At 45.8% G+C, this 17,613-nt stretch overlaps 1 protein-coding gene across 1 annotated transcript; it reads right to left on the minus strand.

Annotated features, from left to right (window-relative positions):
• Positions 1–1,496: 1,496 nt before the first annotated feature.
• Positions 1,497–17,450, minus strand: slc12a8 (solute carrier family 12 member 8). The gene is made up of 7 exons (XM_063213434.1): positions 17,279–17,450; positions 16,374–16,520; positions 15,023–15,214; positions 13,713–13,944; positions 4,395–4,508; positions 2,431–2,518; positions 1,497–2,123 (listed from the first exon to the last, which is right to left on the minus strand). The coding sequence occupies exons 1-7, from the start codon at positions 17,432–17,434 to the stop codon at positions 1,985–1,987; spliced, it is 1,068 nt and encodes a 355-aa protein (XP_063069504.1). The 5' UTR covers positions 17,435–17,450; the 3' UTR covers positions 1,497–1,984.
• Between the last annotated feature and the right edge of the window lie 163 nt (positions 17,451–17,613).

The following is a 17,613-nucleotide window of genomic DNA, read 5'->3' on the forward strand; positions in this document are numbered from 1 at the left end:
CAATACCATGTAATACCACTTACGCACAAACACATGATGTAAGTAAAAAAAATACATTGTATTAAATATTGTTACACTGGTTATTACACTGTACCTAATGTGGTATATCCACTGAACCATTAAAACAGTATTACCATTTGCCCCATTTTTTGCTTCATTTTCACAATAGTCGTTTGGTTTTAAGCCTATGCACGTCATGTCACGTCTGTATGTATCATATACGTTTACGAAATGGTGGACGGGAGTGGTAGGAATGATGGGGGACTGGAAGCGTCGCGTTTCGGGGATATACCTTAAGCAGTCGAAGGCGACTGCACAGGCAGTCTAGTTATGTAAGCTGACAGACACCTTAATTTCCTTCGGGTTTAAGAAAAGTACTCTACTCTACGAACGAAGAGGTTTGTGTTTAGGAAAACTATGGGGGGGGTTTTTGGTCACGTTTTAGTCCTTGCTTCATAAAACAACATTTCTGCCACATACTGCATGTGATTCGACCAGTTAATCCTCATACATGAGCATACAGTGAGCATACAATTCATCAAGCATCTAGAACTACATGGGCTAATAAATGTAATCACTTGTTCAGAAGTGAGTCCATGTTCCAGTGTGGGGCAGGTATGGCTAATTACTTGGGGAACACTTTGCTTGCCATGGGCCCTGCACACTGGCAGAGAGAGTGCTGTATGCAGCACATACAGTATAGCACAACAGCCGGTGGATTCAACCATGGACTTCATCGAGTGGGTCCAACAAAACAGACCTGAATTTTAATCAACAGGTGGCGTGTTGTGTTGAAAAACAATGGAATCGGATGTTGGCAGAGCAGTGCTTCGCACATTGTGCCGAGTGTGTGGAGGACTTTAGACCCACCTGGCAGACATTCAGAGTTCCCTCTCCCACGGTACAGCAGGCATTATTTGACTTTTTGGTTTCTTCCTGACTCATTCACACCACAGTGTAATGCTTTACCAATGTACAGTACAGTGAGTCGGAGCCACTTATTTCCCGCCCCATGCGCATACCATGGGACTTTCATGGGACTTCCAAGGTGCTTCAAGTTGGACCTTGCAAGGTGCAAACAAGGAAACATGGCTCAAAGTCAGAGGCTGCTACTGTAGCCGCTGCATGCAGATCAAATCGCCGGTGACTAGACACACCACACGAACGCAGCAAAACAGTCAAAAGCTACACAGCGTCGCTGGACTGTTTTTAGAGTCAGAGCGACACAAGTGACAAAATCGACGAGTCTGACCGTTAATAGCAGACTGCATGAATGCGCGAAGTCGACGAGTCTCACGTTTAATAGCAGACTGCATGAATGCGCGAAGCACTGCTCTGCCAACATCCGATTCCATTGTTTTTCAACACAACACGCCTGTTGATTAAAATTCAGGTCTGTTTTGTTGGACCCACTCGATGAAGTCCAAGGTTGAATCCACCGGCTGTTGTGCTATACTGTATGTGCTGCATACAGCACTCTCTCTGCCAGTGTGCATTCCGATATTCTAATTGACTGCTGCAGGTGTCTCAGAGCCACATCACAGCTCATTACATAATAAAAATTCAACTAAAGACTATCACTTGTGGCCCTACCGTGGCTGATATGGTAGGGCACACGTTTACCACTCGTCCGACCCGGGTTCGATTCCCAGTCTGGGTCCTTTGCCGGTCCTTCCCCATCTCTCTCTCCCAGCTCACTTCCTGTCCCTCCTCCACTGTCCTGTCTCACAAAAACCAATAAAGGCTGATAAGCCCCCAAAAAATACTTTAAAAAAAAAAGACTATCACTTGTGCCGCTCAAATCACTTCTTGTCTCCCAAGTTGCTTTTGTTTCCTTTTTCGCAGGTTTGATTTCCAACCCGGGGTCATTTCCCGCTCCTTCCCCATCTCTCTCCCTATATTTTCCGGCCACTCTCTCACTCTCTGTCCTACCCAATAAAGGTTCAAATAGCCCCAAAAAGTATCTTTAAAAAACGAATGAAGTTCAAAGGTTCAAATAGCCCCAAAAAGTATCATTTGAAAAAAAGTTGCGCACCTTTTCGGCGATCAAGAAGTCGTTGTGCAGAGCCTCTCTGGTGCAGATGGCTCCCAGCAGGAACACAAAGACGAGATACAGGAACCACCTGCCACAGTCCCACAGAGAGACAGAAGAAGAAGTCAGACGTCCAATAATAGACGTGTGCGGGACAAAAATGGATTTTTCTGTGAAGCAGGCCAATGTGAGCTGATGCAGATGCAAGATGTTCCAGAGATAACCTCGATCTATTTCCAAAACTTGTTTGGCTTACTATGAATACTTCAATTCTTTCGAGGGGCGCCTAAAACAGGACTGGCTTTCTTTATCCACAGTTGGGACAAGGGATACAGACGGCCTAGGCCGCCCTCTCTGGATTCACTCAGGCCTCGCTACATGTAAGAAGAGACACTCACGAAGTACAGACAGCAGCCAGCGTTCCCACGGGGATGTTCTGCTCAGGCCGCTGGAGATCCGAGCTCATGTTAAAGCCGGCCATCACACCTACACACCAGAGACAGAAGACAGATACAGAATAGAATAAAAGAGAGTAGAATTGATAGCATAGCATAGCATAGCATAGCATAGCATAGCATAGCATAGCATAGAATAGAATAAAATAAAATAGAATAGAACAAAACAGAATAGAATAGAACAGAATAGAATAATAAAAAAACAATCAATCAATGAATAGAATAAAAATATAAAATATAAAACACATTTTATTCTATGTGTCAATAGAGTAGAAAAAAGCTGGCCATCACACCTGCACATCAGAGACAGAAGACAGAGACAGACGAATAGAGTAGAGTAGAATAGAATAGAATAATTATGATAATAAAAGAATCTATGAATACCGGTAGAATAAAATATAAAATATAAAATATATTCTATTCTATGTTCAATAGAAAAGAATAAATACCTGCACATCAGAGACAGAAGACAGAGACAAAATAGAATAGAATAGAACAGAACAGAACAGAACAGAACAGAGCAGAGCAGAGCAGAGCAGAGCAGAGCAGAATAGAATAGAATAATAAAATAAAGATTCAATGAACAGAATAAAAAATAAAATGTATCCTATTCTGTATGTCAAAATAGAAAAAAGCCGTCCAGCACACCTACAGTACACACCAGAGACAGATAACCGCCATCCCACTACCACCACACCAGAGATAGGGGACAGACAGGAGGAAGAGACTGGAGTTACAGGCCGAGGACACTGAGGCCAAATCAGTGCACCTCTCCCAGCCTCCACGCCAAGGCAGACATCACCACACGCCCAGTTCCAGGATGGTGACAGAATTATTGTCCGTGACCTTTCCCATGAATACGTTTGCATGATACAGGTATAGAAAAAGCCCTGAATGGATTCTATGGTGTGTATATTTATCTTTGTGTGTGTACGTGTGCGTATGACATTAAACGATCAAATCCCAACCTTTTCAGGAACAAATTGTCTGAATGTGAGAACAGCACTTGACAGGAGACGGGGCACTGATAAGAGGGGAAGTGGAGGAACTTGAGCTCTGTGTTCCTGTGCTGAGTGACTGGGCTGAGACGTGAGGAAAAGGGCTGGCTGGCGGCTCCCCCCTCGTAAAGCCATGGCAACAGTGTTGTTATGGCTCTCTGGTGGGGGGGGAGCTCCACTTTAGCGCAAGCGCTACCTGCCAAGTCGAACGTGAACCGGGCTAACGTAACCTAAAGTAGGCTCCCATAACAATCACGCACAATAAATAAGCAGATGACACGACAGAGACATGTGTTTCACGTCTCAATGAGTCAAGAAATGGATATTGCAGTACTTCTGGATTTCTGGAATTGAAGGGGCAAAAGCACATTCATTTATACCGTAGGAATACAGTAGCAATGTTATATACCTTGGATTTAGTGTTTTTGTAGAATGACAAATATAACTAAATTGAAAAACAGCATGTCTTTCTAGTGCATAGTACATTTTTCACACATTCACTCTACTCTCCACTCATATTTTTTTCAAGGTCATAGTACAGAATATCTAACATTTACCGAATATTTACAGCAGATAAAGAAAAACTGTTAGCCATTGTTTCCCTCCTATGGCCATATTTTAAAATATGTCTACAAATAATATACACAAGATATATAATACATGAATTAATAGATATTATGGACAGGGCCGCTGACAGCTTTGGCTGGGCCCAGGACAAAGTAGTCTGAAAGGGCCCCCCCACCTAATACACATAATGTAATGGGGACCCAATTCTGGGCCCCTTCTCCTCCCGGGCCTGGGACAACGGACCCCTTTGCCCTTCCCCCCTGTCAGCTTCCTTAATTAGATGATATACAAACAATATACTGTATAAAGATTTGTGCCTGATGTGCTAAATGTTGTCCTCACCTGTGGCTGCTGGGAAGAAGACCCCGAACACGGTGAAGAAGGTCTCTCCAGAGGTGTAGTCTGGCAGCAGGTTTTTGTGCAGAACTGTCTCAGAGTAGCCAACGAACCCATGCTCTGTAAATATACAGTTTACACCCAAATCAGTCAAGAAAAGGTTGATTCTTTTAAAAGGCCTATAGATGTTCAATAATTCCAAACATTTGATGTAAACTTCACTTGAAAACAATGTATGTGTGTGTGTGTGTGTGTGTGTGTGTGTGTGTGTGTGTGTGTGTGTGTGTGTGTGTGTGTGTGTGTGTGTGTGTGTGTGTGTGTGTGTGTGTGTGTGTGTGTGTGTGTGTGTGTGTGTGTGTGTGTGGGTGGGTGTGGGTGTGGGTGTGTGAGAAAGATTATTGTCAATGTCTTATTTAAATGTTTTAGTTAAAGTGCACATTGGAGACTGGTCAAAGGCAATTTCAAACTTCTGTGCTAATGTTACATTTGATTTTTGACAATAAAGTACACTTGACTTGACTTGACTTGAAAACATTCATTAACTTGCCATTTATCTCAATAAGCAATGGAATATATAAAGAATGTTATATAAAATATATTGTAAAATGAACATTTAAACAAATATTGTTGGTACAAAACCCTACATTTCCTTTCCTTTCCTTAATTTCCCTCGGGATCAATAAATTATACTTTACTCTACTCTACTCTACTCTACTCTACTCTACTCTACTCTACTCTACTCTACTCTACTACATTTCTTGTGTCCTTGTACCCATCACATTCCACATACAGCCCTGAAAGTACTTTTTTTTGCTCTAATGTGTGAAGATTTCATATCATGACAGATGCTCTGAGGTTTCAGAGCTTCATGAGGAATGTACAAAACCCAAAAACTGGACGAGCAAACTGACTCAAGGCAAACACACCCCTATCTTTCTCTACAGCGTAGTTCGACACAGTGTTAAACACAGGCTAAACACCACATTGGATATGAGAATGCTCTGAGGACCACTATTAGTGGATGACAAATGATCTCATCACTTAATATGACTCTTATGTGGATACGAGTATAAAAAGGCACACCTGGTTCCCCCAGCCAGGGAAACCAACATGGGGGGGACAAACAGGTCACTTGTCTTGGGCGCAGGGAGAGATGAGGCCCATCATTGGATACTTATAACATTGTAATCATTGGGTGGGGGGCCCCTTTTAGATTACTTTATCCTGGACCCACCCAAAGCTGTCAGCGGACCTGCCCTCAGCCATTACAAACCCCCCACAAGCTGCTTATAGTGGTGACACTGGGCTGTAAATTAACACCAGCCAACCAGCCAAATGCTGGTCAAATTTGAGTTTGGCTGGTAGAAAAGACCAACCTACTAGCCACTTTGAGCCATTAGGGAGTGTGTGAGTTTGGATTGGCAAGTAAGTATAACATCTATTAGACATTTTGTCTGGTGATGAAAAAAGTACATTTAGAGCCCAGGTGGTTCAAGTGTACATAAATCCTGCAGACTGTCCATTCCATTTCGGTCCCGGTGAGCCCTGGAGGTGACATAGTGATTCGACATGACATCGAGGTGACATCGACTGATATGGAGCATGGAGCAAGGAACATGGAACATGGAACATGGAGGGTGAGGCCGACTCCCCGACAGCCTGGCCGTCCTCCAGACCTCTTAGTGGGCCGGGCCCTGACTGGACTGGGTGGGTGTCTAATCCAGCTCCAGCTCCAGCTCCGGCCCCTTACATAACTGTCCAGGGGGGATAAGGGCCTCCCCCCCCTTCCAAGATGCGTGCAAAAGCCAAGGGCCGGGCCTGACACTCCGGGTTTGGCCGGGTTCGCCAAGTTCAATAGCGCGGTTCGGCGCAAGAGCTAATGAGGGTGTGTGTGATGTGAGAGGGCCTCACACACACACGAACACACACACTCACATACACACACACACACGGCTCGGCTGCACTGCACAGCGCATACACAGCTCCATGGGTGTGTTCGATTCGCAGGCAAAACAAAACAAGCCTGAAAACAGGCGCCGCCAGAGGGGCCATTTGCACAGGCAGGTAGGCAGGCAGGCAGCGGTGGGAGACAGGGCCTGGGACAAAGTCATCTAAAAGGGTCCCCTGCCCAATACATACAATGTAATGGGCACCCAATTCTGGGCCCCCTATGTCCCTGGGCCCAGGACAACATACCCCATTGTCCCCCCAGTCGGCAGCCCTGGTGGGAGATATGGCCTGCTGCAGCCCAGCCAGCGAGCGAGAGAACACTGGGTGGGACGCACAATTTGTTCACCCAAGTGGTCCCAGCGGTGACACTAGAAAGATGCGCTCTCACACAGCCGACTGTAGCAAAGCAAAATAATATAATGCCATATGATGTCATCAATAGAAACAACACAGGCATTGCAATGCAATTCAGCACAGCTTGCAGTAGACTTTTAAAACGTCTGTGCCAATAGCAGGGAGTGAAAATATATGTCTGGTCTAGAAGGTTTTTTTTAGAAAGTACATGTGGTGCAATTCTCCGAAGCATAGTTGTTAGGAGTTAGCAACTTGAGTAGTTGCCAATGAGAAATTGCATTGCAAACAACAAAGTAGCTAACGTAGTTAGCAATTTGGTATCAAGAAATGCACCCCAGTTCGCTCCAACACAATGGCTTTCCTCTGGATGCACCGAGCCAAAAGCTATGGCCGGCCGGCCAGCCTGCAGAGACACAAAAGCATTAATCCAAAAAAGAGAGTCAAAATCTGGGCCCGGCCTGCCTGTGCAGGAGCATGAACCATTTCCCTCTTGGTTATCTTGTGATGGGAAAGAATGTGTTCTCTCAGATTAATGACATGTTTATCCAAAAGGAAGTCGCCACCCTTTTCAGAAGCCCAGTCTGTTCCTACCCCTTGCAAGTCACAGCACTCAGGAAGGGAACGAGTGAGAGAGAGGGGGAGAGAGAGGGGGAGAGAGAGAGGTAGACTGCTTGCTTCTGGCCTACGACTGCAGCAGCTAAGGATCAAGGCCTGCACAACTCATTGCCAGAACAGCGAACCAGATCAGGCTCGCGTTGCAATGGCTTAGTAAGCCAAGTCTTTTTGACTGGTGGTCATCGCAAAAAACACAGATGATTACAGTTTGCGTAAAATCAAATACAGACACACTGAAATTACTTTCGAATTTCATTTTGCCAGGAAAGGGTGGATTACACGCTGCTAAGTAGGACTATAGACTATATAGAGATATAAGGATAAAAATAATGTAATTTGACAGTAAAATGCTTGTTTGATATATTCTGAACGATAGAAAAGGATAATCATCTTTTTTTGTCAAATATAATCCAGATGAAATTTCAGGTAGTAGCAACTCAGCAGCGATAACAACTACGTATGAGAAACCATACTGCGGTCTGCTGCATAAAATAAGATATAGAATAGATAGTATCATTTGAACCCAAATTATAAGGGCACCATGGCCTGCTTCTCCAAGTCAACAGTGGGCCTTGTTATGTACCATTTCTGTAGACAGACCTTCTCCGACCTGCAGCCTATTTCATGCACAGGCAAAGCGAAACAGGAATATGAAGTGTCAAACCAACCAACCGTCTTTTGTGACAGGACTTGAAGCACGACGCCGCTATTTATAGCGTCTCACATCTGAGGACTGGGAACAGGAAGTGGTGATGTGGAGGCTTTAGGAGGAGCTGCACCAATCAGCTTCCTGCCTTTTTTCTTTTGTCACGATCCAAAAATGTTGGGTGAGTCCGGTTAACACCCTTAACTCAAAACCCATGAACACATAAGTAGCTTCCTGTCCAATTGTGATGGTGGCGGTGCTGAGCGACGTGTGTTTAGGGCTGTTACCCACGCAGGTCAGCCGCCAGTCAAACAACATGCACAGCACTACTACAGCCCATCTGTGTTGTCCAGTGAACCCAACAGTACTGAACAGACCATGACATACCCTTAGCAAATGGTATGGGTCAAGAGGAAGGCTTCTTTTCCAGTGAGAGAAACACAAGCCATTTAAGGTCCAGCAGAAGTATTTAAACAGTGAAGAAAACTAACTACCAAGCCCACTTAAATAAATGAGGAGAGGACAGCTCAGATTGGAATGCTTGAGAGCGAATAACCACACACAATAGCTGTCCCGCTCGCCCATTCTGCATAACATTTCTCAGTCTTCATTAGATCCCTGAAGGCAGCCGGTTATGCTCTGTGGTTCAGCCACTAAAACCGCAGGAAGCACTTGTCACCGTGAATCACACGGCTATACGCCGACCTGACCTGAGGTGAAAAGAGAAGAGGAGCCAGCCACCATCACAGGTGTTCCCAAACTGGGGGCCGGGACCCCTAGGGGGCCGCGGAGGTACCACAGGAGGGCGGTCGCAGACATAAAAGACTTTGCATAAGAATGGGAAAGACACAGGTTCATTTTCTACATAATTTCATGAATTGTTTCTTTACAGTTTTATGGTTAATACATGTATTTACTTTTCTGTGACTTTCAAATGGGCAAAACGATTCTTGCAATTTGAAAAATGGGGGTGAGGACTGAGATGGGGTAGCTAAATTTCTCAGGTCCAAAGGGGGGGGGGGGGGGGGGGGGGGCAGAAAAGTTTGGGTAACCACTGACTGCACTATCACATCATGACATGCCTGAAGGGGGCTACAGGGTGTGACTATTATGGTCTGTGGAATGAAATGGGTGATCTGGGAAACAAAACTGCTAACGTTTCAACCGCACACTCTGGGAAGCCGACAGGGGCGGGGCGGGGTTTGGGCAAAGGGTTCACTTGTCCCAGGCCTAGAATTGGATTCTCATTACAGTGTATTGATTGGATTTGGGGTCCTTTCAGACGTCTTTGTCCCGGGCCCAGCCAAAGCTGTCAGCGGCCCTGCGCACACACATAGTTGAGATTTAGAGAAAGGGTGTTGCGTTCTGTGGTGTGTTTTGACAGTCATTCCCATCTTTCAACAGTGAATTTCAATGGGCCACTCCAGCTCCAAAACACAGCATTTAACCGTTATCTCTACTTACTTGACACAATAATCTGAAACAGTCCCGCCAACGATAACTATGTTTTTGTTTTATAATCATGGATATTCGAAATGAAAATATCCCCAAAAAGATAAAGAGAAAAAAATATGGACCCTCGCTTTCCCATCCAGTGTAACATTTCACACTACTATTTAAAAGCGCATGGGAGTCTGCTTTTTGCCGTTTCACAAAAAGTTCCACAACACACCCACATTACAGTCGCCACCATCCCTCCCTCCCTCCCTCCCACTGGCTCTGACATCCAGCAGCAGGGGAGAGGAGAGGAGAGAGGAGAGGAGAGGAGAGGAGGGGAGAGGAGAGGAGTGGAGAAGGGAGGAGAGGAGAGGAGAGGAGTGGAGAGGAGAGGAGAGGAAAGGAGAAGAGGGGAGAGGAGAGGAAAAGAGGAGAGGAAAAGAGAGGCGAGAAGAGGAGAGGAGAGGAGTGGAGAGGAGAGGAGAGGAGAGGAGAGGAGAAGAAGAAGATGATGACTTCCAAATCGACATGACATGACAGCGGTAGTCACACAACCCTGTATCCATTCCCCCGTCCCGGAGCCCAGCACCTGGCCTTGACAGGCCGATTACCGGCGTTATCAAACTGTAAACACGTCTGCCAGTGCCGCGGCCGGCAGCTACGACTTTTCCTGCCTGGCAGCCAGTGGCAGGTAGCCCGCCCACTGCGGCACTCTGCCCCGTGGACGAGGGAGCGAGTGAGCAAGGGAGCGAACCAACACACGGCGAGCAAATGATCGGCTCGCTGGATGACCGCCAGCGGTGAGCTCACTACCCCCGGCGCAAACCAGGCCTAATTGGAAAAACCTGGACCCTGGACCGTCCCACTGCCTCCATTCCCCCCCGCCACACACACACACACACATACACACATGCACACAATGCAGTTGTGGGCCGGCGAGGGCCCCACTCCACGCCTGCAGTGAGGGGGGAGGGTGGAGGTGGAGGAGGAGGAGGAGGAGGAGGAGGAGGAGGAGGAGGAGGAGCTGGAGGAGCTGGAGGAGGTGAAGGGAGAGGGAGGCGACAGGGAGACGTGCCGGGGTAAAGTTTCACGCACTGCTGCTGCAGCACCACCCTGGCGGTCACACTCTCACTCACACACCCCACAGCCACACTCACTCCCACTCACTCCCACTTCACACACACTGCTGCTGTGGGTTGAGCTACACCACTTTCTCTCCCTCTGGCTATGTGTGTGTACTGTATGTGTCTCTCTGTCTGCCTCTGGCTGAATGTGTGTGAGTGTGTGGGTGTGTGTGTGGGTGTGTGTGTGTGTGTGTGTGTGTGTGTGTGTGTGTGTGTGTGTGTGTGTGTGTGTGTATGTCTTTTTGGCTCTCTCTGTCTGTCTCTCTCTCCACCCTCTCTCTCTCTCTCTCTCTCTTTCTCTCTAGCCTCAGCCTTCGCCACAGGGAAACACAGCTCACTGCCCCCATGCAAGCCTTTTGCACAGAGCAACCCTGGACAGGAAGCTGATAATCAGGAGAACAGGAAGCTCTGGAATCGACTTCCTGAAGGCAGGGAGGCAGGCCGGCAGGGAAGGGGCGAGTCCAGAGCCAGTTTTACCAATAAGCAGACTAGGCTAGTTGCCCAAGGCCCCCATTGTAGGGGGCCCCCAACAGTCAGTCCTGCCATGGTAAATACCAGCGAAAATAATTTAAAGGGACACTGTGCAGGAAATGGTCAAGAAAGGTACTGCAACTATGCTACTCATTGAAACTGGGTTGGCTATCGCCAAATTTGATATTTACATGAAAGTTTACTAAGTAATGAACAAATAATTTCTGGTATTGTCCAAGTAGAGTCATTTTTGCAGCTCAAAATGGCTATTTTTGGAGATTCAAAATGGCGGACCATGGAGAAGATCCCCCTTTTCATGTATGAAAAGTGCAATTTGTCATAATGAATACTTAGAATTTGATGCTGGTGGTAAGTATTCATGAAAAAGCTAACATTACTGAATGGGCAGCATGAATTCTGGAAATAAACAACTAAAAATCTCACACAGTGTCCCTTTAAAGGGGCCCCATGTCTATATTTTGCCTAGGGCCCCCAAATAGGTAGAACCGCTGCTGGGCGAGTACAAGTGCGGGGACTGGGAGTACATACAGGCCCCCGTACGTCTGAAACATTCTGCCCCTTTTCCTTCAGCACAAAGGCCTGTTGAGTAAACACACCACGGGGGCTTTGGGCGCCCCCATCACGTCTCATACACTTCCCTTCCCTTCCCCTCCTCATCTCCTACTACACTCAGAACAATGCAACACAACCAACGCCCCCTCTTTTTTTTTACACACGCGCACGCACGCACGCACACACACACACACACACACACACACTTTCTCTCTCTCTTTCTCTCCCTCTCTCTATGTTACTTTAAAAACTGTATAAACACTTAAAATGACAGGCAACTTCAACTTCCCTGATCTGATCAAAGGTACCACGACTTACAGAAGAAAATGATACACAAAATAGTTGAGACGGTTTGATTTCAGTTTCAGAGAGGCCATTCATCTTTTCTAGAAGGTACCATCTTTGCCTCAATATTGAATAAAACCCGAAACAGCTGGGAGCATCCAGTCCAGTCCAGGGAGGCACTATCCTATTGGCCACTTAAAAACCACAAAGTGAAAGTACACAACAAGGCCTTTAGGCTGGGCTGCTCTCCAATGGGCAGAATGAAAAAAAGGCAAACAGAAAAAAACAGGAAAATAACACTAATCATATGATACCACAGTGACACCTACTGGTGAGTCAATGTACAAAGAGTTCTAGAGTCCAGGGGCCTCACGTAGGCCTACAAAACTTAGTTACTTTACTTGTGCGCACAAAAATGCTTTGTAAGTAACTTTTCACACATATTTTCAGATGTACTAATATTGACTCAACATGAAAAAAGTCATGTGAAATCGGATATGACTGGATCGGATCGGACAAGAATCATCCCAGAAATCTGTTTATGCATCTGTTTATCTATTTAGGTGCAAATGTATCTTTTTCAGATTTCCTCTTACACAAACCGATTCTGTAAGAAATCCACTGAAGTCTTTGTATAAGAGGCCAGAGATATGCAGAGACTGACTCAATAGAAACCTGGAAAGGATTCACTTGCCAGGAATTACTTTCACATTTTCACTTTACACACGTTATATCATGACACATACTGTATAATATGTATTGGCTTCCTTCTAGGAAACAATTGATTGGATCTGACAAGGTGTAAAGACCCCACATAAGTAATTGGCCACAGAACTGAATCCAGATGTGAGAAGGTTCCAGTGCGGAAGTCTACATGTAAAGTGGAGACGGCATGTATCTCTCCATCCCCTCTAGGAAACAACTGATGAGGCCTGACAGAGTCAAACAACCCCTAATACCCAGTAAACACAGGCCACAGCACCTGGGTCCAGATGGGAGAAGGGTCCAATGAAGGAGTCTGGAAAAGCTTTAGATAAAGTATGAAGTAAAGACAGCAACTATAGCATGCCCAACCCTCCAGAGAAATAATTGATTGGGTCTGACAAGGTGTAAAGACCCTACAGGCAGTAAGTAGCGGTCAATATAGACCTAGGTCCAGGTGGAAGGAGGTTCCAATGATGACATTTAAAGCGGAGACCGCAAGTACCCCAATCCGGTCTACACAATCAATCAGGTCTGACACAGTCTAAAGACCTCTCATACAGTAAGCATTGACCACAGACCGTTGGCCAGATGAGGGAGGGTTCCAATGATAAAAACTGAAGTGAAGACAACAGGCAAGTATGCCCAATTGACCTGGGTCCATCTGACTTAAGTCTCCAGTGATAAACTCTAAAATGGAGACAGTAAGTATGTCCAACCCTTCAAGGATTCAAGGAAATAATCAATTGGATCTGACAAAATGTAAAGACCATAGGCATGCACAGATTTGGACGAGGTGCCCCTTTACCCTTACTGAGAAAATGCCCTGTTAGAATAGTTTTTTCTGATTATTTTTTTCACAATGTATTGTGTACATGTTGACAAGACCATGTAGAAATGCTTGATGATTGAAAATGTGCAAATGCCCCAATATAATATCGCATCCATAGGCTAAGGCAGCCAGTAGGTCCACATGCCCCCCGCCTTGTCCTCATCCATCCCCCCATGATTGTGAATGCCATTTGGTAACGACCATATGTGACAAGTCTCCAGTGATACATTCTAATATGGAGACAGCAAGTATGCCCAACCCTTCAAGGAAGTAATTCACTGGATCTACGTAACAAAGTATAAAGACTCTACATACAGTAAGTGGCGCCCACAGACCTGGGTCCAGATGAGAGAAGGTCCCGATGATGAAGTCCAGTGTGGAGACGGCGAGTATGCCCAGCAGCACCAGCTGCAGGCGTACGATCCACTTGACCCCCGCCAGGTTGATGCCGAGCAGACCCAGCAGCACGGCGAGGGAGATGCCCCGCACCACCCACACGCTCTGCAGAGCCAGCACCTCCGCAATGGACTCGGCGAAACCTGTTATGTACATGGCCCCGGCTACACACTGCAAACACATGCATACGCACACGCACACACACACGCACGCACGCACACACACAAACACACACAGGCATGCATAAACACACATAAACACACGTAAACACACATAAACACACACACACACACACACACACACACACACACACACACACACACACACACACACACACACACACACACACATGCATAAACACAATAGGCGCACCAATACAGAGGCAACAGTGGCTGGCATTCAAATAAGAATCATCTGAAAGAGTGTCTGACCGAAGGTCAATTTTTATGTTATATGCATAGCGTGTGTATCCGTACTATATTTGTTAATAGGGAACAATTATACATTAAGCATTCACCCAAATTTACAATTCAACAATTTGAACAGCACTTGGAAATTGAGTGCTGAGCACATCCTTTGATGCGTGATCAGCATCATTTGATTGCCACTTACTTTGACACTAGGTATGAATAGAAACAGGTTGTGCACAGATTTGTTTTGTGTGCACTGAGGCTGGCAGGGCTATTTCCAATTAAGTAGAAGAAGAATTTGCACATTGTCTGCACACCGAATTATTCAACACACCGCCTCAACCTGACGTGTACACCTGACGAAAATCATTTCAGGTCGAAACGTTGTGTTGAATAAATCGGTGAGCAGCAACAGTGTGTGGATTTTCCTTCTTCTTCTTCTTCTTCTCCTTCGCGTCTTTGTTTGATCCAGCACCTGCTTGACTGGATATGCGCACATCCCTTACACTATTTTAACCCATTACAGCCCAAGGCATTTGCAAAAAGTACCTGCTAAATGCCTAAGCCTTTTTTTGGAGAGGTGCCCTCAGCCTTTAAAAACTCAAATATCCCCGACCTCCGAAGCACATGAAAACATGACAGGAGTTGCATTTAAAAGCTATGACCCTTATGCATTATAATGTGTTAATTCAGCTCTACCATTCCCACATTGTAATAAAAAATCTCAAATCTCATGGGCCCGAATGCTAGGTCTATGTCGCTCTAGGTGCCTAGGTCAATATACACAGCATCAGGCTTGAATTGGTTATATCCCTCTGATGTTCATCTTCCATCCTCACCTGTCCGAAGACGTAGAGGAGGCCGATGGTGCCTCCCACGCGCCTCCCCAGCACGGTGGAGATCATGGAGTACACCCCTCCGCCCCCCACACTGCAGCGCTCACACACCCCGATCCCCGAAAACACAGTCACCAGGGCCACCACCACCACCAAGGACACCAGCAGCATCCCCAGCAGCACGCCAGCATTGCCCTGGTGGAGGGACAGGACGGGACACACCATGCTGTTACGTACAGTGCTACTTCCACTCTTGCATTGCCCTGGTAGAGGGACAGGACAGGACACACTATGCTGTTACTACTTCCACTTTCAGACTGACACTTTCAGGTTGATTATAGATTATATTACATTACATTACATAATCAAGCCATCACAAGCAAATACAAAGTGCACAGGAGATATACAGAACAACAAGTGCAGTTGCAAAGAGGAGTTCGTTTTTTTTACGTTTTTTTTATAAAGAGTAAATAACGAGTACACACACACACAAACAATGTATACCGTATATATGCACTTTTATTCATACTCTGTATTTGCGATCTTTGAGTGTATTTGTTGTGCAAGTCTACATGTCTTTTTTTTTGGGGGGGGGGGGGGTTTTTCGAATTTATTTGATAGGACAGTGTGAGAGGTGGACAGGAAGTGAATTGGGAGACAGACGGGGAGGGGTCGGCAAAGGACCTGGACCGGGAATCGAACCCGGGTCAGCCGCATGGCAGGCGAGTGCCCTATCGGTTATCTTAAGTGTACTTATGGCTCCTCTTAATAAGCAAAAAAACCCCCATTCATTCATTCCTGCGTTCATTACCACAAGCGGAAGAAGAGAAGTTGGAGGTGGGTGTCAAATCAAAGAGAAATCCATTTTAAAGAGGTACAGCCTAAATAACACACCACACATCTAGCAACCTGTTTAAACATGTAAGCAGATCAGACTTTCCGTTCAATGCATTTTGTTTGCTTTTGCTTAAATATAAATCTCAGGTAGGCCTACATGGTGTTCATGTTTTAAACTTCATATGATTCATAAGGGTTGGAGCAGGTGTCACCCAACAGTTTTTCTCTTCCTTTTTAAGGGTGCTGACCAAAATATTGTAAAACTGAAAAATGAAAAAAGGTCGCACCATGCATAGGTTTCTTTATTACACAGACACGTTTCTGCGTTCTGCCTTCCTCAGTTAAACTTCATATGAACAACAACTCTGAATTGCTGTAAATGTGAAACACTTTTACATTGCACATGTGGCAAAAAAAATATTTTTTTTCTCTCCCTCTGAAAAACCTGCAGTGCAGTTCTGACCAAAAATGTGTATTCAGTCACTCAGGCCAAAACAACATCACAATGCAAACTCACCACCAGCCATCCTGTTCTGAGGAAAAGAACAACACCAAAGATGTTGATCATGCATGTGGTGAACACTCCGTCCCATGTGCCGAAGAGCACCGGCTCCCACACAAACAGCTTCACTCTCCACCACGGCTGCGCATGGCTCTGAGATACCTGCAGTCAGGTACAAAGTTAACATTATTTCTCCATGATCAAGCTCTTCATGGGCAGTCATGGGTTAGCGGTTAGGGCGTCAGACTTGTATCCCAAAGGTTGCCGGTTTCGCTCCCGACCCGCCAGGTTGGTGGGGGGAGTAATAAACCAGTGCTCTACCCCATCCTCCTCCATGACTGAAGTATCCTGAGCATGGTACCGTGCCACCGCACTGCTCCCTAGGGGCGCCATTGAGGGATGCCCCCTTCCACGGGTGAGGCATAAATTCAATTTCGTTGTGTGCAGTCAGTGTTCACTTGTGTGCTGTGGAGTGTTGTTTCACAATGACAATGGGAGTTGGAGTTTCCCAATGGGCTTTCACTTTCCATATGCAGTAATTAAAGTAAATACGTATGTCATATGTCATACATGTAATAATAATACTCCTTTAGCCTGCTGTCATCTAATAATGCCATGAATATGCCTAAAACACAAGATACTGGAAGTGAAATCCCACCTGGGAAATTCCAACTCCAGTTGTCATTATGACACATACATTGCATTTATGCCTCACCCATGCAAGGGGGCATCCCCCAATGGGCAGTGCGGCAGGAGTAGGCTTACCATGCTCAGGGTATCTCAGCAAGAGGATGGGGAAGAGCACTGGTTAATTACTCCCCCCACCAACCTGGCGGGTCAGGAGTGGAACCTTTGGGTTACAAGTCCGACACCCATGACTGCCCTAGGGTGAGGGGGGGTGATTAGGACGTCAAACTGACCTGTGCATTTTCATGGAAGAGCTCTTGAACATGAATGGTTCCACTGCCTCTTCTGGAATCACTGGCGCCATCCCATGACTTGAGGAGGACATTGTTGTCATCCACAGAGGGCCTTGTTATGGTCCATGAGATTGAAGGGTCTCCCACATGGAGCATTGTACGACTCCTCAATTACTAATAAAAGTGTGTGATGTTGAAAACATTCATAGCACTCGGTTAATCATTGGTCATTAATAATTCAGAATTAAATACTTCAGTAGAGTTTACATTGCACTTTCAACTCCGAATTGTGAAGTGTTTACATGATGTTTTCAAAGCAGAAATTAAGCTTTAGT

This window comes from Engraulis encrasicolus, chromosome 13 (assembly GCF_034702125.1).
Source record: "Engraulis encrasicolus isolate BLACKSEA-1 chromosome 13, IST_EnEncr_1.0, whole genome shotgun sequence".
Classification (NCBI taxonomy): domain Eukaryota; kingdom Metazoa; phylum Chordata; class Actinopteri; order Clupeiformes; family Engraulidae; genus Engraulis; species Engraulis encrasicolus.